General features: G+C 41.3%; 1 protein-coding gene across 1 annotated transcript in view; it reads right to left on the reverse strand.

Moving 5' to 3' along the window:
* DNAH8 (dynein axonemal heavy chain 8) overlaps positions 1 to 26,055 on the reverse strand; it is a 414,847-nt gene that overhangs the window by 87,659 nt on the left and 301,133 nt on the right. The window contains exons 75-81 of the mRNA XM_004619333.1: positions 20,858 to 21,013; positions 18,286 to 18,468; positions 14,278 to 14,383; positions 11,499 to 11,751; positions 11,179 to 11,369; positions 5,324 to 5,445; positions 377 to 495 (exon numbers count right to left, since the gene is read on the reverse strand). Coding sequence (XP_004619390.1) covers positions 377 to 495; positions 5,324 to 5,445; positions 11,179 to 11,369; positions 11,499 to 11,751; positions 14,278 to 14,383; positions 18,286 to 18,468; positions 20,858 to 21,013 — 1,130 coding nt within the window. The remainder of the gene's footprint in view (positions 1 to 376; positions 496 to 5,323; positions 5,446 to 11,178; positions 11,370 to 11,498; positions 11,752 to 14,277; positions 14,384 to 18,285; positions 18,469 to 20,857; positions 21,014 to 26,055) is intronic.

The raw sequence follows: 26,055 nt of genomic DNA on the forward strand, positions 1-26,055 counted from the left end.
CTCAGATAAAATTGAGTTTCAATACATAAACAAATTGCCTTGTAACTTTCTGAGATCTATTTAAGAAAATTCAACAATAAATGATTCACTCAAAAGAAAATGATAAACAAAGTAAGTAATGAAAGCACATTATTCTTCTTTCTTTTTGCTAAAAGCACTGTCATTAATACATTATCAAAATATACCATTCTCTTCCATAATTTTCCTTTTGGTTTGCTTGACAAGGAATAAATTATTGTGGCCTCAATTGCAATTTTGAAACACATACAATTTTTACAATAATCCTGGGACTCGGTGAAATAAACTCATTGAGGTAAGATCTGTAATTTAAAAATGCAATGAGTGATCATCTAGGTCTGATAATACATATTCTCACCTGATAAGTAAAAGCTTATGGCAGGTATCTAGTGAGTCATTGTATCCATCGGGGATAATTTCCTCCTCTGGCGCATCTTTATCAAACCATATTTTCCACCCCTTCTCATTACGAGCTATCTGGAAAAGAAAAGGCCAATTAGCAAACCAGGAAGATAAAATGGAACACATCAGATTAGTTCTGAGTAACCTTTGGGGGTCAGTATTTATTGGCAGATAAATTTTCAGACATAACCACACAGTTTGCATTTCTCTTCAGAATCAGTGACTCATAATGTGGCTATTATTATTCCCTTTCAGCTTTCCTTTACTCTTCTACATTATTCACTGAAATTAGCGTCCTGTATCAATTATACAGAGTTGTTGGTCTAGAAATCAGACTGAGGTTTGCAAGCTCACTTATTTTGAGGGCCATGGGAGTGCATGGTGGTGTTTGGCAGCATCCCTGCCCTCTGCCCACTTCATGAGAGCTGGATCCCTCAGCACAGCAAGATCATCCAAAAGGAACTCCAGACATTGTCACACACGTGGGGTGTGGCCCAAAGTGGCCCCCATCTGGGAGCCACTGACACAGAGCGCTCTTATATCCAAACTTCTAAATGACAAAATCAAAACTGTTATTTTTCTGGAGATGCCCTGGCACAGAAGTTTTGAGTGCCTCCACAAGCTGGCCTCAAACACCTGTTCTTCCAGAAACAGGGATTGAACTGCAGGTCTTCTGGGTATTAAAAGGTGCTCCCAAAGTCCAAGCACTGTCAACACAAACTACAAAAGTGAAACGCTGTGAGCCTGTCACCGCCCCTCAGCAACTATCAGACTGCTATTACACTGCGCTGGTAAGCACATTCACGAGGCAGAGGTAAATGCTAATAGCATTGAGAAAAGACTTACATACTTAACTACTTAAAAATGCAGATGGGAGGGTTCTACTCCTAGCTCTATTATGCCTGCTATTTACTGAGGCATAGGAAGGCTAAATAACTGTCCGAAGTCCACACCATGTGAATTATTCACTGTGGGATGTGTGTTGGGAGTGGAGGGAAGCAGAAGGAAGGAGAGGGAGACAGGCGAGCCGGCGGCAGACAGAGAGCAAGAGGGAGGCAGTTGCTTTGCAACTTTGCCGCTTTGGTTTCCGTACTCAGGATACTGAGTGAGGATGAGGGTTTCTAAAATGCTTCACAACTGTCATTGTCTCCTTGACTACAGTGGGGCTGGAGGTTGCTGCAGATGCGTGTACCTGCATGCTCCTGACTACAGCGCCCCCTGCAGGTCTTCACTTAGTGGGCTGAGGGCAGAGGGAGCCAGCGATGGGAGATTGTTTCTGCTGGCCTTTTGTTGTTGAGCCTGTTTTCAGACTCCCCCACACTAAAGCTACTGGGGTGCACTGCACATATGACGGAAATGGAATGCTTTCCAGCCACTCACACCTTTTCTCGATCCCCCCTAACACAAACCACTTTTCAGGAAATGGACAGTTCCACCTAACTGAAAGTAAATTTTCAACTAAAAAATTACTTCCAGGGCTGGAGCAATAGCACAGCAGGTAGGGTGTTTGCCTTACAGGCGGCTGACCCGGGTTCAATTCCCAGCATCCCATGTGGTCCCCTGAGCACCGCCAGGGGTGATTCCTGAGTGCAGAGCCAGGAGTAACCCCTGTGCATTGCCAGGTGTGACGCCCCCCAAAAAAAAATCAAAAAAAAAGAGGAAAAAGAAATTACTTCCAATCTGTAATATCTGGTTGAGAGTATATTTTTTAAAACTTTGAAAAACGTTGGCCCTTTGAAAGTATTTTTTCTTAATTTTGGTGGTGGGGTCAGTCTTCGACGCAGTGTGCTGGAGTCCTTATGTTGCCTCCTGGTGATACCTAGTCAACAAAGCCAGCAGTCTGTGTGGGAGCCTGAGAACACGAGGCTGCGAGGGCCTTTCAGGGACTCTCTGGGTAACCCAGCAAGTACCGGGGAGCTTCCAGGACTATACCCAGCAGTAAGGCCAAACTCAACAGAGCTCAGGGACCCATGTAGTGCCAGAATCAAACTCAGGTGGAGAGCATGCAAGGTATGTGCTCTAATCCTTATAATATATCTTTGGCTGCTGAAACTAATGTTTATTTTCATTTATGAAACAAAATAAACTGGGTAATTAATCTTCTTCCTTCCCACAGAGAGACTTAACTGAGGGTCTCCCCAGGAAGCTTTCTGAGAATGATCTTCCTTTCACTTCAGACCTACCCAATGGTGTCAGAGGAGTGGAAGAGAAAGAACTTAGTGCCAGGGAAAGAGCATGAGGTCAATGACAGCAGCGACACTTATGAACTCTGAGTCCTCCTGTCAGGTATTCTTAAAATGTTTGCACCTCAGTTTCTTCATCTATAAAGAGAGGTCAATAAACCTTCCCTTACATGTATAATGTCATAACAAAGTACTCATTCCACAGTAGCAGGAGTAGTGACCAGATTCTCCACAAGTTCTAGAGTTAAATTGACAAAGATTCATCTGGAGCACTCCAGGGGGTCAGGTGAGCCCACCACCCACCCAAGCAGAGTTCCGGCAGCCAAAAACCTCCAGAACCCAATTGCTGCCATGCTCACAGTCGGACTCCACAGGCTCAGGATGAGCCTTATCCAGTAACGAATCTGTTGAAAAACTGAGGTATGCAGGTTTTGTTACTGGAATCTCCAGGCTCTCACAGAGTCAGGGATGGGTGATCTACTCTCTTGCCCCTGTTCTTCTGGGAGCCTGGCAGTTCATGCCCATGAACTGTTTCTGGTGCCGAATAATCTCATTAACATGATTCAGAGACTCATAAATGAATTTCAAAAGAGATCAACAAGCTTCAGAGATGATTCCGGACTCCAAAGTCACTATCCAGTTAAAAATTTAACTCCATTCAAAATTTCAGAATTCCTGGAGCACATGGCCATGAATGTGAATGTGGCCATGCAACATCTCATACCCTCTACCACTGATGTACCAGGATGCACACAACATTGGATGGGGTATAAAGTAGAAGGCAGCCAATCTCGATTAAAACATTATTTTTTAATGTTTTGTTGTTACACAAGGCTAACCCTGTAACAACATGTTAGTAGTCTTTATAGCAGGGTTTAATTGCTCCAGGGTGAGGTACAACAATCTTCACACACTTTCTTCTAAGAGACAAACAATAATACTTATCCTTCGGTCAATGGGGATTTAACCTGTTGGAAGTGGGCATAGGATTTGAAAGCTTGGTCTCCAAACTAGTCTTACTTGGTAAGACCAAGCCACATTGTTTTTTAACTTGGGTTTGGGTTCTTTTCTGTGGCTATACTGCAATACAGATCACACTATCCACTACAAATAGAACCCAGGGGCTTCATATAGCTGACTCTGATCCAATCATGGGCAAAGAAGTAAAGCATCTGATTAAGCTTCAGAAATACCACTAAACTCAGATAATATAATACTCTGATAAGAGAGGAAGGGAAGGATCACTTTGTGTTTTTGTTTTTGTTTTAAATTCTTGAATCACTGTGACAAAAGTTACAAGGCTTTCAGGTTTGATTCTCAATCATATAATGATCAAACCCCTGTCCCTTCACCAGTGCACATGTTCCCCCACCAAGAACTCCAATATACTCCCCTTACACAGCACCCCCCACCTGAGTGGCTAATGATCTTCACTTTATTCTCTCTATACTTTGAATACATTCAATATTTCAATAGAGAACTCACTATTATTATTTGGAATTTTCCCGTAACAATCAAACCTGCTGAAAAGGCATCATTTGATAATTTGTTTTCCATTGCTGAGAATGAAGATTATATGAGCTTGTGCGGCTGCTGTCATGGCCACACGGGTTTGGATTTCTGTTATTTCAGTTCAGTTCACAGTCTAGATGCATTTCTATAAGGAGCCGTGGGGTGCCAAAATGTGTTAGTAGACCTCCTGGATCATAGGCTTTAAGGAGCAGAGGGGCCGTGTCATGCGTGGCTGCTCCAGATCTCATCTGGGCGGAGAGTGTTCCGGTAACACCCCCATCCCATGATTTCTTGCGCGCCACATCACTGCAAGCTCAGACCTCTGGGTTGTGAGTTCTAGAAGATGGCGGATGCCAAGTGGGTGCAGCTGCTGCTGCTGCTCCCCCGTAGAAAGAAAGCATTGAGAGAGAAAATAATGAAGGATCACTTTGGACTGGGGTTGGGAGAGGGGCTGGGGAATACTGTGCTCAGGGTTTACTACTGGCTCTGTGCTCTGGAGGGTGCTGGAGAAACCATTTGTGAACCTGGGAATATAATATGCATCTGCTGTGTGCAAGGTAAGTGCCTTAACTTCTTATCTTCATTATATTGATGTATTTTTTAAGAAATTTAAAAAATTCATCCTCAAATTCAAATTTGCACAAGTTATTTGACAGAGCTGAAGTAAAAGTGTAAAAACATTTACAGATTCACATCAGAAGGGTACCCCATTTTCGTAAGCAACTCAAGACATCACATATGACCCAGATTTGCACTGGGGGAAGGTGGTCACTTGTATCTATATACATACCTGTCTTTGAGTCCTTGTCAGACTCTTTCCTATAAGCCTGGTGTCTGACAAGGACACCATTGTGTGGCTTCCTTGGGGTGGAGGAATGGTCACAAGGACCCAGTGAAAAGTTCAAGTATATTTGAATTCACAGATCTGTACTTTTCTCAGGGGTGGATCGTAAGTAGTGCGCAGGGATCCCCAATCCCAGCAACACTCAGCCAATCACACAGCGACTCTGCTAATGCCAGAGGAGGCAGTGCTGCTTCGACCTGCATTGCCTGGGGATCCCCTGGGTCACACTGGTGGTGCGGGGGGCTTCCAGGACGCACCTGATAGTGTTCAAGACGTCCTGGGGTGCCAGTGACCTGGCTCAGGTGCATGCCCTGTTACTCTCTCCCCCACTACTAGTCTGCATTTCTATTCAGACCTTACTTACCTGGTTCATAATTTCTGCAAACTGCGGGAGTTTACTCAGCTCTACAAGATTCAACCAGGTCATATCGAGGATCCAGCGAAAAGGTTTGGGAGGGCAGGCTTTCAGATCCAGAGCTGCTCCTCCTGCAGAAAGAGGTCAGTGTGAATCAGGTGAGTGGGGCTTCATTTCCAGAAATTTATTTTCCAATTATAAAAATGAGATATGCCTATTATGGGAAAATGGGGAAATTGGAAACTTGTTACTTTATATTTATATAAATTGTGGTTATCTTTTTTTGGGGGGTAATATTTCCTTCATGTCTCAGAGTTCTATTTGCTTAGACCATCTTATAAAATACAGGGAGGAACTTGTTTCATTTTTTCCCTAGCCAGAAATTTTCCTCAAATAGCTGAAGTTGTAGGATTATTTATTATTTATTTTAAACAATACAAAGTGTACAATTTTGTAATTATGAGGTTGATTTTCTTAGGAAAAGGGAGATGACTCAAGATACTGAAGCCCAGACTTGCATGCAGGAGGCCTGGGTTTGATAGTTACTGCATGGTCACTGCACTCTGAGGAGTAACCTCTCAACTGCCAAATTTCTCAGTTATCACCCCTCTAGGAATTCAATTCTAGCCACATCAAAAAAAGTGGGCATATGAAGAGTGGAAGTAGTGAGGGAGGGTTACAATACACAGGAATTTTTAACTGAGTAATTTTGGAATTATAGCATTGTTGTCCCGTTGTTCATCGCTTTGCTCGAGCGGGCACCAGCAACATCTCCATTGCGAGACTTGTTGTTACTGTTTTTGGCATATCAAATATGTCACAGGTAGCTTGCCAAACTCTGCTGTTCGGGTTGGATACTCTCAGTAGCTTGTCAGGCTCTCCAAGAGGGATGGAGGAATAGAACCCGGGTCAGCCATGTGCAAGGCAAACGCCCTACCCGCTGTGCTATCTTGTTTATTCAACAAATAAGTACTAAGGCCCCCTGCATATCCCAGCTAATTTCAGGCATAGGAAATGGAGAAGAGAAGATCAAAATTTCCCACTTTCATGGAGAAAAGGGCCATGCCCAGCTGGGGATCTGGGTCTCATTTGGAATGAGGTGAGCTTACCCAGGGTGATGATCTTCCAGCAAGACCTGCAATTACATCTACAATTTCAAATATTGTTTGTTGCCTGTTCCATTACAATAAACCCATCTGTTGTCTAACTCAAGTGGAAGTGATTTTGAACATTTAGCTCCTATAACAATCCTGAAGAATTGATCAATTCTTCCATTTCACATCTTAACTTCTGAGCAGAAAAGGGGTGGGTGTGCCACTCTCGCCTGTAGCATCTTGAGATGAACATGATGGGGTACTCCTCTCATGTAAATCTCTGCTTTCTCCCGGGGGCCCTCAGTTCTGAGAATCCCACCCTAGTGAAATGCTAGGAAATAGCAAGCCCTACTCCAGCATAGCGTCTGCCTTGCTGGGTTCTGGGTACAGGGGAGCGGCCACCACACAGAGGAAAGGGCTCTGCTTCTCCAAGGGCCAAATGCCATCCCTTATTCTCATGTAATCACAATGTTTTCATGTAATCACAAGTCTAAAAGACATTTTGTGAAAGTATTTAAGTTAAAATCTCCCCCCCCACCCGCCACCACACACACACATCTCTTGAACAAAGCCAGGACAATCTTCGCCAACTTATTCCCCAAACTGATCTAACTGCTCACTGTTAGCTGCATAACCTTGGACAAAGAACTTCATCTCTCTGTTTCTTCTGTCAAATGGATATATTATTAGATTGGTTACTGTGAAGATTAAATAAATTAATAAGTAGGGAGTTTAGAACAATTGTGGGTCATATGAGTAAGAGCAGTGCAATCATCCTTTTGATTTTTCATTCTTTTTCTGTCAGTTTGTTTTTTCCTTTCTCCTCTCTCTGCCTTAGAAGACTCAGGTCCAATCCAACTTGAAGACAAGAGTACCCTTAGGTCCAAGAAGTCTTCTTGCCCATGGTTTATGCCAAAATAAATATATTTTTCAGAAATAATTAGAGAGGAGTACAGCTATTCCAATTATTCCATAATGTATGATTTCCCTGATGTTTATTTATCCTCTTGTTTTCAAAATATTTTAGTCTCCACTGAAAAAGGAAGGCAAAGCCACCTTAAAAATTCAGATTGCTAAGGCTATAGTACAGTGAGTAGGGTGCTTCTCCTGCATGTGATCCCCCTGGTTTGATCCCCAGTAGTACCCCATAAGTTTCCCTGAGCCCCACCAAAAGTGATCCCTAAGTGCAGAGCCAGGAATAAGCTCTGATCACATGTGGCCCAAAAACAAAACAAAAAAACAAATTAAAAACAAAAAAATTCACAGGAAACAAATAGGAATTGATAAGAAAGATAGTAGCTTTAGGGAAATTAAATATTTCTCCGATTAAAAGCAAATCTTTCTTTTCCCTTAAATATTACATTAAAAATAATAAAAATGTAGATGATCTAAGGTGATATTTATTGACTGTGAAAAAATTAAAAATTTTTACACCAATTTTTAAAACTCAGTCAAATTGTAAGCAGGTTCAAAACAAACAAAATCCAGCAATTAGTGAGTTATGTTCTTTTAAATATATCTCTTATGATTAAACTGAATCTACTGTCAATCAGCTTATCTTCAGTGCCAAATTAATCTTTCTAAAGTACTGATCTGTGTATGTGCCTTCCCTGCTTATAAAACATTCAATGTCCCCCTATTCCTTTTGCCAACTAAATTAAATCCAAACTCCCTTTACTGGTTCTCCTAGCCCTGTACAATCTAGTTACCCCTGACTCTCCAGTTTCATGAGTGGGGCCATGATCTACATGTGCAGCCTTCTTTTATCTCAGTGTAATAAAAACAAGTCCTCCTGAGAAATCCGCTTCCTGCATTCCCATACTTCTCTGGCAGACACACCTGCTTTCTAAGACCCAACTCTGTTGCAGGCAGCTGTCATGGTGTTGACTGAGTTGGCTGCGCAGAGAGAGGTGAGATGGGATGAGATTGTCTGGATGTGCGCTGTCCCCTCTGGGCTGATTCCCCAGCTGACACGCTGCTAGTGTCCCTGAGCTGTGACAGACCTGGGCTGGCTATAAGGGATACAAGGCTGCTGTCTTCTTTCCAGCCCCGAAGTTCTGCTGTTCCGAAGCTTCTTGATTTGAACTCTAGATCTCTGCTGTTCATCTGTCTTTTTGACATTTTACATCCACACTCAAGCTTGCCAAACCTCATGCCTACTTATCTGTCCAGTCAGCCCCACCAAGGCTGCAGGCAGTTTCCTATAAGGTGTGGCTTTGGGCAGAAAGCAGAGGCTTCTCTCTGGAGGTTTCTCTAGCATCTTCCTCTTGCTGTCTCACGGGACGGGGAAGGGTCTGAGATGTTTGTATCTCACATTTCATTTTGCCTTGGACTCCTTCACCTTTCCATGAATGTTAGTGAATCAAAGAATCAAGTTTCTGACCTGTTTCTGATTCCTATATACCTCCTTCCCAGGACCACATAGGCAGATGGGACTCAGGAACAAAGACAAGGAAAGATCCAAAAGTATGCTCCCCACCCCGCTTACATCCCACAGAGGCAACTTTGTGAAGATTGCTACATGCATCCACGTCTTCCCTTTCTCAGTGCTCAGTAGCTCCCAGCACTCGCCCAGGTGGTGTTTCTTCTTGGACCCACTATGGCCTCCTGTCCACGCAAGTGCCAGGCAGCCCCTGAGATCACACAGCAAGTATGAGACACAGCCTGGTCTGGGTCCAGGCTCCCAGGGAGGCACGCACTGCCTTCCCTTACCCACACTCTTTGGCATGAGAAGAAATAGGAACTAGCTGACATATTCCAATTTCATTAGAAAGACAAGAAATAAAATGCATATTTAAAGGAGACAAACAGTGAAATTCCAAATGGTTTACAAAGCTTCTACAATTCTAATCTAATATTGAATTTGAGGAAGGAATAAACTGGAGAAAGCCAACTCATAGAGTCAAAAGAAGTGATAGTTTTCTGTTTCTTATAAGTAGGATGATGAGAGTAAGTACACTGTGTCCTGTGACCTTGGAGCATGAATTTGGAAAGACGACATTTTCCTCCTCCATTATCCCTCCCATTGCATGACTTTGGTTGCTATTTCTATGTTCTATTATTGCTATCTGATTTCCTCTAAATTGTTCAATGTTTCCTTTCTAAATGTCTGTTGAGTATCTCAAATTCAACACATCTTTTTGGAAAACTTTCTCTTTCTGGAGGGGGACTGTATGGAGGGAGATTGTATTTCACTTCAAAGTTAAACAAGGACACAACAACTTGCTTTGGCTAATGAACTAGAGGCATATGTAACTATATCATTTATGGGGTAACTATAACAGCCAACAACATTTGGCACATCCCTATCCCTCTGCAACATTAATTTTGTAGGTAATTTGGATTCCTGGGTGATACTGATCGAGTGTTAGAGAGAGAGCATGAATGAGAAGTGTGTCATTACTGTGTTAAGTGACTGGCAGGTTTGGATTAGTTTTATGAACACAAAACAGTCCTAATACTGACTGAAACATTGTGTCATAAATTCTATTTATCAATTCATCTCTATTGTCGTTACCTTTTTTGACAATGCATTTCTTTTCCCCCTCTTACTCATTTATCTTATTCTTTTTACTTTGTTTAAGCACCATGGTTTACAAAGCAAGTATTTGAACCAAGGCTCCTGCATGCATGTCATTCCTCAGTCCTGCCAGTCGGCATAGAAAGCTTTTCTTAATTCTACGTGCCACCCAGGCTCTATGTCCAATGCCACTTCTTTTTTAGAGGAAAGATGGGGAGTCAGTACATGATTAAACCATGTGCAAAAAGAGCAATTGCTCTTTGAGGTATAAGGGGAAATTTTAAAAACCTAGAAAATGTAAATCAAAGGGAAAGATTGAAACTTTTTTATCCATGTCTCAAGTACTCACAAAAATTACTCCTCTACTCAACAAAGACATATTTTCCAAGCTTTTGCTGCTACTGTTGTTCTTACCAATCACATGTGACCTTTCCTTACGTTTAGACCTACTGCTTTATTTTTAGCTTTTATAACCCTTATATCTCTTAAAAATCTTAAATTATTTTGACTTATTTTACAAGCACTTAAAATCCAACTACTCTCGCCCTAGTATGAGACTTTTATTTCTTATAAAAGCAATGACTGATTTAATCCTTAGATTTGCATAGTAGGTTCAATATACACCTGTTCAAGTCAAACTGAAATAAGAATCTCATGTTTTGGTTTTTTAAATTATACTTTTAACATGGAGATAAGTGATAGGAGCAACTTCAGATCTGATCAGATCAGTGTGCAACTGGGTCTTTTGATTTGTGAGTTTGTTTTCTTAAATCTTAAAAATCACTGTACTCCTTTGCTAAAGGAATTTCTCCTTGGCTCATCATTAGCAACTCTTTTTCTCCCTTGGCATTCAGGTCTTTTAACAAGGGTGGCAACCATCAATCCTCATTGAATTATAGATGTGAATAAAGTACTCTGAGTGATTAGGGCAAAATAAAAGATATCAGGGGAGTTATCAAGAACTTTACTTTCACCAGAATCCTACTTCTGATAGGAGGAGGATTTTCATGGGGCCTGGATGCAGACTGCAAGACTCTGCCTCTTCACCAATGAAGTGACTGCAGCTTTCCCCCTTTGGTGCAGGAGATCAAACCCAGGGCCTGGCACATGTGCTGTATGTCCTCCTCTGTGGAGTCACGTTCCCAACTCACAACTTACTCCTTTACTGTCTCATTGTAACCAGATTGATGGTACATCAAAGAGCATATCCAAACCCTTGGCATATAACCTTTCCAGTCCAAATACTTTACCTTTAATGAGAGCCTGAAACTCCTTGTGTTTGACTGTCCCTCTCTGAAGATCGATCTTCAAAGTCATGAGGAGTACAAAGAGAAATTTGTGGCTCTCATACAAGCCTCGGACAGAGTAGATAAAGACTTCATACGTCAGAAACTCGATGATATTAACAATTCTTTTATTTGGTAGTGGGGACTTCTCAGATCTGCAATACATTTTTTCAAATACAAGATGTGAGAAACAATTTCTAAAGGAAGATACGAATAGGCGAGCAACTTGTTTAAGCGTTTCCTTGCAGGAGGGCAGCAGAGAGGGGAGGGTAGCAAGGACCCACCTGGCCATGGACTGATCAAATAACTTCAGGAACTGGGCCAGAGAGGTCTGGTACATGATGTTGACCATGCTCATTTCTGTGATGAGGAAGTAGAGGATGCTGCCACGGGTGGCTGCGGGCCGGAACTCCTCTTGAGCTGTGTTGATCTTGATCTCTGTTTCTGCAGCCACATGGAGCTTTTCACTGACTTCAGCTGCCGTCTGCTTGGTGGTGCGAAGGACACCAATGAGGGATTCGTCATCTACCAATGAACCTAACAACCAAAGAAGAAAATGAATGATGGGACCAAGAACTGCAGAGTAAGATGTACCCATTTTGGTATCATGTTGTGATGGATTTTTCACTCCTTCCAAGCCCACATGGCAGAAGAGCAGAATTGCAAGCCTGAAGGCTTCCAGACCCAGGGCCACCTGGAGCCTGAGTCTGTCTGGAGCATTCCTACGAGGAACTCCCACTATGTCAGAAATTTTGCAAAAAGGGATTCTCAAGGCAGCCCATGTGAGGGGTCTTCACATGTTTGAAGACAAAATTATTCTCCCTCCACTACCAGTGACTTTGTTTCTAGGGCAATAGGCCTCCCCTTCCTGCCATCTTGCAGGATCGCCAGTTTGTCCATTCTGCTGGTTTCACATGTGAGCTGGTGGCCTGAAATGACCCAGATACTCTCTATGCCTCTTACACCAGTAATACTGTGGGTCACTGAGAACTCTGATCTCCCTACATCATTGACCAGACTGGGGAGAGAGTGAAAGTGTCTTACTGGCAAGAAGAAAAAAACATTTTTGAGCATTTTAAACAGTTTTTATTTACGTAAAATGTTTATTATAATTTGAGTAATATAGCTACAATAATGCTAAAGTTTATGGTAAGTTACTGCACCCCACCAGCATTAAAGTGCCCACAACCCCCCCACACTATTGCTCCATCACCTCCAGTCTGACCTTCACTACCACCCCTACCAATCCCTCACTATATTTTGTAATCCAAGCTTCGTTATCATTTATATTGACTATTCCCTGGTTTTGTTTCTCTATATACCATGATGAGTGAGATCATCTGGTTGTCTTTGTCCTCTGACTTATTTTGCTTACCCTTCAGTTCCTTCCATGTTTTAGGATGCTACCAGATTTTATCTTTTTGTACTAAATCTTAAGTTTAATTTTAGCAAATTCATTATTTTAATGTAAGTTACTTTTCAATGAGAAATTCAGCTATTTTTGGTGTTCTTGTGGGAGGAGGGTGGTTGAGGGCACACTGGCAGTGCTCAGGACCTGGTTCTGTGCTCAGGGACCACCCTAACGGCTTGGGGACCCAGGATCAAACCTGGATCAGCCTTGTGCAAGGCAAATGCCCTACAGTTTTTTTTATTTTTAAAAAATTTTTACCTGAATCACCGTGAGGTACAGTTACAGACTTACAAACTTTTGTGCTAATGCCCTATAGCTTTAAGGTGCAGAAAGAGACATAAGTGATGCTAGATTTATGGCTAGGTTGTTGACCAAGAGCTATGCTCCTGCTTATCCCAGAATTCTGGGTGGCAGGTGAGTGAGTTGCGGGCAGCTGCTGAGTCCTGCATCCCACCCATCTTTCCTCATCCCACTATGGGCATAGGACATCCACTACAGAAGTCCAAACTGTCATTTACCTCTAGGCAGGCCCAGGGAGGAGTCCCAACTCCCCTTGTTAATATCAGGAACCTGGGGGTCTGGGAGAAGTCACTGGACTAAAGAGCGATGAATTTCCCAGTTTAAGCAGTGAGTGCAAGGCAGAAAAAGGGACACTGGGCTGAGGTCACTGTGAAGTAGTATTGTAGCACTGTCATCCCGTTGTTCATCAATTTGCTTGAGCAGGCACCAGTAACGTCTCCATTGTGAGACTTGTTGTTACTGTTTTTGGCATGTTGAATATGCCACGGGAGCTTGCCAGGCTCTGCCTGGCGGGCGGGCGGGGATACTCTGGGTAGCTTGTCAGGCTCTCGAGAGAGACAGAGGAATCGAACCCATGTCAGCCATGTGCAAGGCAAATGCCCTACCTGCTGTGTTATCGCTCCAGCCCCACTGTGAAGTAAGTGAGAATAATGCACCATTTTCCTCTCTAAGGTTAAGATCTTTTTGTTTTTGACTTTAAGAATTAAAGTGCTGGTGGGCATTTTTCAGAATGAGATGGCTACCAGATGGAAAATCTTAGAATTCTAAAATGTGCCTGTTTAGTATTCTAAATACAGAACAATATTACATTTGTTGGTCTTACTTTTCTCTGGGTAAACTTTTCTACACATTGCAGAGAGATGAGACGCCTGGGGAAGGGTCAGGCATGTGGTCTGGCCTCCCAGTCAGATGCCTTCCCTGACTGCCCAGGGGAGGCTGGGTTGGGAGCGAGCACGTCTCTCACATGGACCACACAGCTCACCACCCTCTAAGGTGGCTGCATTTCGATGCCAAAAAGCATCAATTTAAAAGAAATACAGACTAGGCACATTAATGTCCTTTGGGCAAGCAAATTCGTCTGTCATGAGTTGCCTAGCTCTACTGGGAGCCTTTATTTTTCTCAGGAGAGAGCAATACTACTTAGAAATTTGTGTTAGTGGTGAATGCTCACTCTCTTTGCTAATTCAAAAATCAGGTTCTCTCTTTAATGTCTAGATGGAAACTGCCTCACTGGTTTTGGCATTGATCACTCAATGATTTTCCAGCATCTGTAATCACAAGGGGCATTGAAAAGTGTGTGTAAGAAATCCTTATTCAGAAGCCATGATTTGGCTATGTCTTAGGAACAATACCTTTTGTAGCACTTAATTTATAAAGGAGGTTATCTTCAAGTTCTTTCATCTTCCTCTTATTTAAAGTCACATCCTCCAAAAGTTTAACTCTTTCAGATTCTAACTCCTGTTATTAAGAAACAGAAAATAGTGTCACAGCTGTAACTTACAATTATTATGGCAATCCAATTGTTTATGGTCAATTCAGCGAGTAGGACAATTTGCCTTGCACGCGGCCAACCCAGGTTCGATTCCTCCATCCCTCTCAAAGAGCCTGGCAAGCTACCGAGAGTATCCCACCCGCACGGCAGAGCCTGGCAAGCTTCTCATGCTGTATTCAATATGCCAAAAACAGTAACAAGTCTCACAATGGAGACTGTTGCCCACTCAAGCAAATCGATGAGCAATGGAATGACAGTGATACAGTGATCATTTATTTAAGTACTTAATTACATCGGTTTGGAGTCACACCCAGCATTGTTCAGGGGTTGCTTCCAGCTTTGTGCCCTGTATCACTCCCAATAGTACTCAGAGGGCCACATGGTGCTGGGGTTCAATCTGGCTTCCCTCATGCAAAGCACATACTCAGCCCATTAAGCAAGCTCTTCTGTTAGAAATGTTTCAATGTTTAAATAACAAAAGAAATAACTATAATCAGCCAAATCTATCTGAATTTGTTTCCCCGGACAATTTTGCAAAATTAGGCCTATTAACTTGAAGTTTCCATAGCACTTACACTAACCACACAAGGCACGACCCTGTGCAAATAATTTTACCTGATTATTACCAGTTCTCTTCCTGGTTCTAAAACTACTTTAATTGGAGTGGCCTTGCTCTCACTTCGGTGAGAAATGCAAATTTTATCTGAGGCAGAAGTGGTAGAAAGAAAAAGGCATTAGAACTAAAAGACAAGGGGCCACAGAAGTCAAATGTAAGTTCTTGGCTTGAGACCTGTCTATAAATACTCCAGGTTCTTTGTCAATATAAATTCATTTTCTATTGTCCTGCAGCTCTTTCTACCAGCAGAGCTAAACTGGGTGTTTGGAAGGCTATTTTTTTTTCTTTTTAAAATATGGCTGTAAGATTTCTGCTAAATAAAGAGCAAGTTTAAATAGTCTCAGTAACATTCAGAGCATTCCCCTTCTGATCTTGCACCATCACACATTGTCCTTGGATTTTATTAAAGGTGTTTTTTAACTACCTAGTTGAGGAAGTTTCTTGCTTCAGAAAATGAACCTACTTCAGAAAAGTCCTCCTAAGTCAAGTCGTCAGAGCAATTGTCTATCAACTGTGAGCTGTACCACAATTTGCAAGTAGCTCCCACAAAATTCTATAGAGTGACACTTGTGTTCTTGGCAGCACTCATCCGGAAGTGTTTCAAGAGAATGGACTCAGCCAACATTGCATCGGTTATATTAGTGTGAATTATATTCAAGTCCTTTATATCTGGGCCAACTGAGGCCCCTTTGTACTAAAACCCAAACAATGTCCAATACAATATGTGCGGCTAATTACTGGCAGAGACAGGCCTTATTCACTTGTTCTCCAACTCCGATGCAAGTTTGCAATGTTTTATGGGGTGATGAAAAAGATAATGGCTCTATGTATAGGGGATAGTTAATAAGGAGTTTTCATTAAAACAATCCCACCCGCAGTGGTGCTCACGCACCCTGGATGGGGGAAGGGAGCGCAGGATGCGCCCCCGCCCACCCTTGTACCTCTGTACCTCCTGCCTCCTGGCACTGCTGTGTGTTGGGACTGACCTGTGACCTGTCAGGTACCTCTTGTGAAGCTGCTGCTGAGATTTCTGGTGCTCTCCTTGGCCAACGAAAAAACCCAAGGAAGCATCCAGATGAGAACAACGATCATATTAGTTTGAAGGTGGCGGGTCAGGATGGTTCAGGGGTGCAGTTTAAGATGAGAGGCGTACACCACTCGGTGAACTAATGAAAGCCTCCCATGAACGACCTGACGGCAGCCCCACACGGCTGGAAACGGAGCGGTGTCTGCTACAGAGATTCTGCTGCCTTCCCCAGAGGTCTTCCGGACCAAGAAGACCTTCGCAATCCGAACAACGCGGTTGGGTTCCCCCACATCCTCACTATTAACAGTATTGTTTTCTCTATTCTTTCATTATCGTCCTTCCCCATTTCCTTATTGTATGTAAAGTATTTGGTGTATGTGCACAAGCATTGCAGTTTTTGAAAATGAAATGGCCAATGGTATGTTTTGGTTGACATCAGGTGGAGATGGGGTGGGGAAAATTATTGGCCCTGTGAAAATACCCTCTGTCCATTAGTGGCGTGCCCATCCAGCTCTTATCTTCATATTCCAACAAGTTATTTTGCTTTCAAAGTTTAACAAAAAAGAAAAACACAAAAACTCTTCTCTTGCATACCTTGTTTGATTGGAGAATTTTTGTGTTTTTCATTGATAATGGTTATTTATTTAGGACAATTTTATAACATTTTTGTACATAGCTGTTCCATGTAAGGCAATCTGTCTAAAACTACTTTCAAAGAAATGAATCTTATGTGGTTTTCCCTTCAAGTCAAGCGTGTTGTTGTTGAAATAAACTTCACGTTTAAAATAAAAAAGAAATCACCCCTGGGTGGCAGTATAGGAATGAACAAAATCACTAGTATTCTTTCTAGTATCCTATGAAAAAACAGTGGACTCTTGCAAAGTCCGAAGCGTGATCCGTATTGCCTCTCTGGGCAGTCTTGCGGGAGAAAGTCTGGTTAAGATGCTATTCTTTCTGGCCTCTGTTTGTTCCGTCTGTAATTTGGAGGCGTGAGTGCAAGACCATTAGGAAGTTTAACAGCACGTTCAGAATACCCTATTGCCAGTCAAGTGCACTTTGGTTCCCTCCAGCATCTAAGTATGAGCACTGCTTGTTCAGGAAGGGGGGGTGCTAAGGCCAGCGGAGTGGAGTGGGCACTCTGGGTCAAGAATGTGCTGTCCCGGGCCTGTGCCTGGGCTTTCCCTTTACTCGTGATTCTTCACTAGTGAGGAAGCCCCTCAGAGCGGACCCATAGAAAGACTCGGGCCATGAAGGAAGGACTCCTCTTCGAGAGATGACCTGTGTGAGGAGACGGAAGCAATGCAAGGAAGGACCAGGGCTTGCTCTGCGCAGCTTGGAGCTGGACAGAGTCCTCCTCTGGATTGCACCAGCGCGGCTCTTTGGTGGGAAAGAACCAATGAGCGTCAGAGCTTGAACTGGCTCTTCTCAAACTACACGTCCTGCCCCCAGGCTTACCACCTCTGCGCACCACGTTAAATGTTATGGCTCATTTTATTGACATTGTGTCTTTGCTGTCCGCCGACATTTCTCTTCCCACCTTTGCATGTCTTTCCTCGGTGTTTGTGGCTGGCTCCTCTTGTCTCCTCCCTTTTTCTCTTCCCTTATTGAGTCTTTTGTTTCTCTGCTTTTAGTTTTCTCACCCCACCCACGTTATGCCTCTTTGGTCTTTATAACCTTGCTTTTTCCTTGAACTCTCAATACTAAGATGAATTATATTTAAGCAAACAAACTTTCAGAGATTTCATGCAAATATATTACATATGCAAACGTCCATATTTTATGCAGAATGTTTTATACACAACATCCAGTGTTTTCTGAACATGGTCTTAAAAATTGGTTGAATCTAGTATCGGTTTTTAAAAATTCTTCTAGTCACAAATTGTCCTTGGTTTTATTAAAACTTATTTTACTTAATTTTCCTGCTTTAGTGCAAATTTTGTTTAACTAAAATGAAAGTATGACTCTACTAATTTAAGAATACTTGATTTTTGTAGCTTAAACAATTACAGTGGTACTAGTACTCATTTAGAGTGATTCATTTTTGTCCAAAGTCATTATTTTAATGAATTTTATAGTTCTATCCAAGATTAAATTCCCATATATCTACAGATAGAATTATATTATTATAAGAATAAATATATAATTATAATCATATTATTATAATTAGCAATTCTGAATACATTTTAATATTTATTATAAGTTCTTTACCTTGAGAGAATTATTACCTGCTTCTCAGTTAAAATTACTCTCCTTAGTAACTGATTCTCAAGTCCTTTCATCGTAACAGTAAAATCAATGACTGATGTTTTAGCATTGATCTCAGGTGTAAAAGCAGGGTTTGGTAGCTTTGTAGTGATGTAAAGCTTAAATGTATCCATGACATCACACTCCTTGTCACCTACTTTAACCTATGCAAGGCAAATATAAAGTTAAAAATAACAACAACAACTTGAAGGACAGGGTATTCAAGCTCTGTTTAAGAAAGAATTTACTACAGGTCCATACTGTGAAACTTGAAATAATCACAAAGGAAAGTTAACTTTTACTCACCAATCTTAAATCATTTATACTATTCTTTTAGAATAATTTGGATTTGTGTTCATGTCTGAAGATGTTTTTATCCGTACCAAAAATTTAAATAAAAAAATATCCAAAACAAATGTTGAGTGAAGGAAAACTAACACATCTAAGATCTGCTTGCTTTCATACTCAAGGAAATTGCTGGTTACGATGACATTTGTTGTGTTTACAGTGTCATATTTTTCATCACATTCACATCTGAAGCATATTTTGCAACAGAGATAATGAAATTTTCAATGGAAAAAAATGCCAGTCTTCCCCTGCCTTCACCACACCAGAAGGCAACATTTATCTTAAACAGAACAGTTTACATTAATATGAAAAACAGCTGGATCTGCTATCTCAAAACCAGGTGGAAATAGTAACACTGTTTCCTGACTTAAAAGTTTTATATTCAGGGGCTGAAACGAATAGCACAGCTAGCACAGAGGGCAAGGCATTTGCCTTGCATGCGGCCGACCTGGGTTCAATTCCCAGTATCCTATATGGTCCCCTGAGCACCACCAGGAGTAATTCCTGAGTGCAGAGCCAGGAGGAACCCCTGTGCATTGCCAGGTGTGACCCAAAAAGCCAAAAAAAAAAAACAATTTATCTTCATCTTGTGCCTGGTTGAGCCCCACATCTCTGAGGCCTGGCCACATGCATTCTTTGGCACAACGCCTCATTACAGACAAGAATCTGGAGTGTCTAAAGGATCTTCAGAAATAGAGATTCTACAACTTGCTTTGGCAGGTTAAGTATGGCATAAAAAAAGAACAGACCTATGGAGGAAATATTAAAAAATTATTTCCACTTAATAAATATATATAATATTTACCTAAATCACCAGTTTTATGAAATGGATTGATCCAAAGTGAAAGCAAAATATAGAACAACAATAAACCCTTTCTGTGGAATATAAAGTAATAGAATGGGAGACTACCACCCAAGAATAGTAGAGATAATATCAGGAGGATTACTCCATAGCTTGGAAGCCGACCTCACATGCTGGGGGGAAAAAGGCAGCTCAGATAGAAAAGGGAACACCAGTAAAGGGTGTTTGGAGGACCAGCTCAGGATGGGAGATGTGTGCCGAAAGTAGACTATAGACTGAACACGATGGCCACTCAATACCTCTATTGCAAACCACAACACCCAAAAGGAGAGAGAACAAAAGGGAATGCCCTGCCACAGAGGCGGGGTGGCGGGTGTGTGTGTAGGGAGGAATTAGGAGTGGGGATGGGAGAGATGCTGGGACCATTGGTGGTGGAAAATGGGCACTGGTGTAGGGATGGGCACGTATGACTGAAATGCAAGCATGAAAGTTTGCAAGTCTGTAACTGTACCTCACGGTGATTCACTAATAAAAAATGTAAACAAACAAACAACAAACCCTTAATCAAAAATGTTCTGTTGGAGTCAGAGAGATCATACAATACTACTGTGTCTGACCCTGCTGTGTTGCCCAGTGGCACATGGTCTCCTGAGCACCACTGGGTGTGGCCCTGGAGGTCCCTGGGAACCACTGGGTGTGGCCCTGAGCAGCGCTGAAGTCTCAGGGCCTGGCGGTGTTCAGCTGGCTGACGGGGCAGGTTTGGCCACCTCTCCCCAGGCCTCCTAAGTACTGGCTGGGAGCTCCTTTCCCTTCGGTGTTCTGTGTGATTTATTAAAAAATAAAACAAACAACCCCCCCCACACACTTAAAGGTAGATAATTTAAAGAGAAACTCATACTGAAAAGAATTCATGTGATCATCGACAACTGGGAATAATATATCATAGCTTCCAGCAAAGTCTGAGTTTAGGTTGAAAGTTAATAAAAAAGAGAATGAACTAGTCAATGTTCCTAGACTTTATTAAAATATCATTTTCTTCAGTGAAGAAATCCAGGTTTTATTGTGTAGATGTATATACAGCTTGCAAAACCAATTTTCTCAGTCACTAAAATATATATTTTGAGAATAACACTAGTACATTATGATCAGACAGTGCCTTTCCTTAATATCTTATTTAATTTCAGCTAAATAGCAACTCTTAACAAAATATTATTCTTCACTTGTATTTTTATGTTCTATTTTTTAAAAGGGTAATATTAAATATGGATTTGGGAATGGCATTATTCCTGATACCAAATCCCTCCACATGAAGATTGCCTTGTTGCTATGCTTAAAAAGGTAAGTAGATGTCACCATTGTTCTTTTTTCTCTTATTTCTCTTTAAATTTTTCTATGAAGCTCACCTTGAAAGTGGTGCCTGTTTTAAAGAAGTTCTTTTCTAAGACATTATCCAGGGCTGGATCTAGTTCTTCACGAATGTCCTCAATAAGCAGGGGTCGACCCAAGGAAAGGCTATCCTCCAAGTGTGTACGGAAATATTTATGGTTCAGGGATGTCACCTAAAGGAGAAAAGTTCATTTCTATGTTAATGTCAGAACAGAAGCCAATAGAGATTTGGGAGGTCAACTGAAGACTTCCATAAAAGTAACAAACACAAATCAGTTTGCAAATCTTGATGGAGTAGGAGAACCTTAGGTGTTTAATGGGATCTCTGAACAAAGCAGAGAAGCCATCTGTATTCCTTGGACTGAACGTCAGAGCTCTGCTCCTACCAAGAGAAGAGACTTAACCAGGATTAATCCTAAACGTACACACCTACACAGGAAGCAGGAGCTTGCATATATGTTACACTGGTTTATCCTCCAAGAAACCCTCTAAGATGAACATGTGATCAAAAACAATGCAAAGATGTCAGAAATAATATGTGGAGTCAAGCCAAAACTCCGTGTATTTTGTCTTTAACAGTGGCACAATGGAAGACTAGGATAGCTACTTTTTTTTTAATCTGTTCATTTTCCAATTTTATTATGTTAGTTTGCTGACATAAAGATGGTGAACAAGGAAATCAAAATTTTTAAAATTTATTCACCAGAAAGTTAAAAACAACAACTGTTTCTTTGTTTCTTTTCATGAGTTATATTTATCATTTCAGTAAAATTATATTATCTACCAGCTACTTTATGAGTTTGTCTTCATGTTATCATTTAAAAAAATTTTTTTTAAATTTTATTGAATCACTGTGAGATAGTTACAAGCTTTCATGTTTGGGTTACAATCTCACAATGATCAAACACCCATCCCTCCACCAATGCACATTCCCCACCACCAATATCCCAGGTAGACCCTCCCTTTCCCACCTCCCCCCTGCCTCTATGGCAGACAGTATTCCCCATACTCTCTCTCTACTTTTGGGCATTATGGTTTGCAATACAGACACTGAGAAGTCATCATGTTTGGTCCATTATCTACTTTCGGCATGCATCTCCCATCCCAGCTGGTTCTTCCAGCCATCATTTTCTTAGTGATGCCTTCTCTATTCCATCTGCCTTCTCCCCTCCACTCATGAAGCAGTCTCCAGCTATGGGGCAATCCCCCTGGCCCTTGTATCTACTGTCCTTGGGTGTTAGCCTCATGTGATGCTACCCTACACTCCACAAATGAGTGCAGTCCCTCTATGTCTGTCCTCTCTTTCTGACTCATTTCACTTAGCATGATACTCTCCATGTTTACTTTTTTCCATAAAATCAACCCCAAAGATTGTATGTTCACGTTTCACATTAAAAAATGAAAATCCTGAATGCTTTGTACTAGATCAATTTTTGTTGTTTCTTAAAATAGATACACTAAGCTCATTTATCTTTGATGAGCCATATAGCTTTGAATTATATTTTCATATGGACCTCACCTCAAGTGTGAGGATTTGGAAAGACTCCATCCTTAATCCTCTATCTCCTTAAACTTAATTGTGTTGACTTGAACTTGCTTAATGCTACTGTGAGTACTGATCTTCGGACATGAAGAAGGCATACAGGAACAGCAGGGGATTAAGAGAGTAAATTTTAAAACATATGTATTAGATTGATGGTAGATATGGGTGCCTATAATCTAGCTATATCCCTTGTGATAAAAAAATTAGCATTGCACAGTTTGCTTTAAAACAAAAGGTCCTACACATTAATGAAGTTGCTTCCTTTATTTATGTAAATGATATTATGAAAAGACAATGTAGTTGATAAGGAAAATTAGTCTAAACAAAGAGCTATCGAGTACTTTATTAAACAAGATGAAGCAAAGCCCCAGTAAGCCTAGATACAATTATATCTTGCCCTATTTCTCAAGTAGTAAGCTCCATTTATGTGTTTTTTTTCCCTCAGTGTGATGCTTAATGTTATAGGGAAATTTATCGGGATCAAGGGATGCCCAAATTTTGGGCAAAGAATTTTTTCTTGGATGTACAAACAAGGGTGTTCTGGAAGAGAGAAGATATTTTAATTTCATCTGTGTGGTTTTAAAATTTTCTTAAGTGACTCACTATGAAATATAGTTACAAAGTTGTTCATGATGGGATTTCAATCATACAATGTTGCAACACCCTACCCCTTCACAGTGCACTGTCATCCTCTGTCTCCCCCTCTTTTAGGCACTGTGTTTTCCAATATTGTTAATGAAGGATTGTCATACATATCACTTTACCTCCTTTCAGCACCCAGTTCTTGTTCAGAGTGGTCATTTCCAATTGTTACTGTTACAGTGGTCCCTTCTCTATCCTGCCTGCATTTCCCCCCCACCCCTCCTGGCAATCTTCCTACCATGGACCAGTTCTCCTAGTCTTAGTTTCTATTGTCTTCTCTCTCTCTCTCTCTCTCTTTCTCTCTTTCTCTCTCTCTCTCTTTCTTTCTTTCTTTCTTTCTTTCTTTCTTTCTTTCTTTCTTTCTTTCTTTCTTTCTTTCTTTCTTTCTTTCTTTCTTTCTTTCTTTCTTTCTTTCTTTCTTCTCTCTCTCTCTCTCTCTCTCTCTTTCTTTCTTTCTTTCTTTCTTTCTTTCTTCTTTCTTTCCCTTCCTTCCTTCCTTCCTTCCTTCCTTCCTTCCTTCCTTCCTTCCTTCCTTCCTTCCTTCCTTCCTTCCTTCCTTCCTCCCTTCCTCCCTTCCTCCCTTCCTCCCTTCCTCCCTTCCTCCCTTCCTCCCTCCCTCCCTCCCTCCCTCCCTCCCTCCCTCCCTCCCTCCCTCCCTCCCTCCCTCCCTCCCTCCCTCCCTCCCTCTTTCTTTCTTTCTTTCTTTCTTTCTTTCTTTCTTTCTTTCTTTCTTTCTTTCTTTCTTTCTTTCTTTCTTTTTTTTTTTTGCTTTTTGGGTCACACCCGGCAATGCACAGGGGTTACTCCTGGCTCACTCAGGAATCACTCCCTGCCAGTGCTCAGGGGATCATGTGAAATGCTGGGAATCGAATCCGGGTTGCCGCATGCAAGGCAAACGCCCTACCCGCTGTGCTATCGCTCCAGCCCAATTGTCATTGAGTATTACTCTCATATTATGTTTTTCTTTAACGTCCCACAAAGGAGTGTGATCATTCTATGTCTGTCCCTCTTCTCTCACTCTTTCACTCATCATGATACTCTCCATGTCCTGTCATGTATAAATAAATTTTATGACTTCAGTTTTTCTAACAGCCGTGTAGATGTACCTTTCTTTATCCATTAATGTGTTCTTGGGCACTTGGGTTCTTTCCAAATTCTGGCTATTGTGAGCATGCTGCAATGAACATAGCAGGCACCTCTATTTGTATTGTGCTTTTAGGTTCCTAGGGCATATTCCCAGGAGTGGTACTGCTGGGCTGTGTAAGCTCACTTTCTAGTTTTTGAGGAATGTCAATATTGTTTTCCAAAGAGTCTGTACTATTTGACACTTACGCCAGTAGTGAATGAGAGTCCATTTCTCCCCCAGTCCATGCAAGCACTGGTTGTTCTTGTTCTTTGGAATGTGTGCCAGTTGCTGTGGTGTGAGTTGATACCACACTGTTCTCATTTGCATCTTCCTGATGGTTAGTGATGTCAAGCATATTTTTTATATGACTTTTGGGTATTTGTATTTATTCTTTGGGGAAATTTCTGTTCATCTCTTTTCCATTATTTTGGGGGGGATTGATTTTTTTTAATTTGGTAAAGTTCTACCAATGCCTTATTTTGGATATTAACCCCTTATCAGATAAATGTTGGTAACTAATTTCTCCCATTCTGTGGGTTGTTTCTGTATCTTGATCCCCATTTCTTCCAGCACTACACTGAATAGTAGTAGTGAGAGTGAGCAAACTTGTCTTATGCCTGATCTTAGAAGCCTTTTAGTCTTTCCCCATTAAGTATAATTGCTGTGGACTTGTGGTAAATGGCTTTGACTATACTGAGGAAAGTCCCTTCAATTTTCATTTTGCTGAGTTTTTTTAAAATTTGAATAGGTACTGAATCTTGTCAAATGATTTCTCTGCATCTATTGATATGATAATATAATTTTAATTTTTTTCTTTTATTGTTATACTGTATTGTGTTGATTGACTTGCACATATCAAACCATGCGTGCATACCTGGGATGAATCCTACTTGGTTGAGTTATATGACCTTTTGATGAATTATTAGATTATATTTGCAATATTTTGTTGAGGATCTTTGCATCTGTATTCTTCAAGGATATAGGCCTGTAGTTCTCTCTCTTTTTTATTTTTTTAATTTCTTTTTTTTTAACTTAAAAAATTTTTTTAATTAGTGAGTCACAGTGAGGGTACAGTTACAGATTCAAACATTTCATGCTTGTTTTTCCCTCATGCAGTGTTCGGGAGCCCATCCCTCCACCAGTGTCCATTCTCTACCACCAATGAACCCAGTATCCCTCCCACCTCCCAATCCCATCCCTCCCACCCCACCCTGCCTCTGTGGCAGGGCATTCCAATTTGTTCTCTCTCTCTTCTTTTGGGAGTTGTAGTCTGCAATAGGGATATTGAGTGGCCATTATGTTTGGTCACTAGTCCACTTTCAGCGCGCATTTCACTTACCATGCGGGATCTCCAATCACATTTTACTTGGTGTTCCCTTCTTCATTTGGTATGACTTTCCCCCAGTGTGTGAGGCCAACTTCCAAGCTATGGAGTCAACCTCCTGGTATTATATACTACTATTCTTGGGTGTTGGTCTCTTACTCTGTTATTTTATATTCCACAGATGAGTGCAATCTTTCTATGTCTGTCCCTCTCTTTCTGACTCATTTCACTTAGCATGATACTTTCCATGTTGATCCACTTATATGCAAAGTTCATGACTTTATCTTTTCTAACAGCTGCATAGTATTCCATTGTATAGATGTACCAAAGTTTCTTTAACCAGTCATCTGTTCTTGGGAATTTTTCTAGGTTCTGGCTATTGTAAACAGTGCCACAATGAACATATAAGTGCAGATGTCATTTCGACTATACTTTTTTTGTTTCTCCAGGGTATATTCCAAGAAGTGATATTGCTGGATCAAATGGAAGCTCAATTTCTAAGTTTTTGAGTAGTGTCCATATTGTTTTCCAAAGGGGCTGGACCAGTCGGCATTCCCACCAGCAGTGTAGGAGGGTCCCT

This window comes from Sorex araneus, chromosome 5 (genome assembly GCF_027595985.1).
Source record: "Sorex araneus isolate mSorAra2 chromosome 5, mSorAra2.pri, whole genome shotgun sequence".
In the NCBI taxonomy this organism is placed as follows: Eukaryota; Metazoa; Chordata; class Mammalia; order Eulipotyphla; family Soricidae; genus Sorex; species Sorex araneus.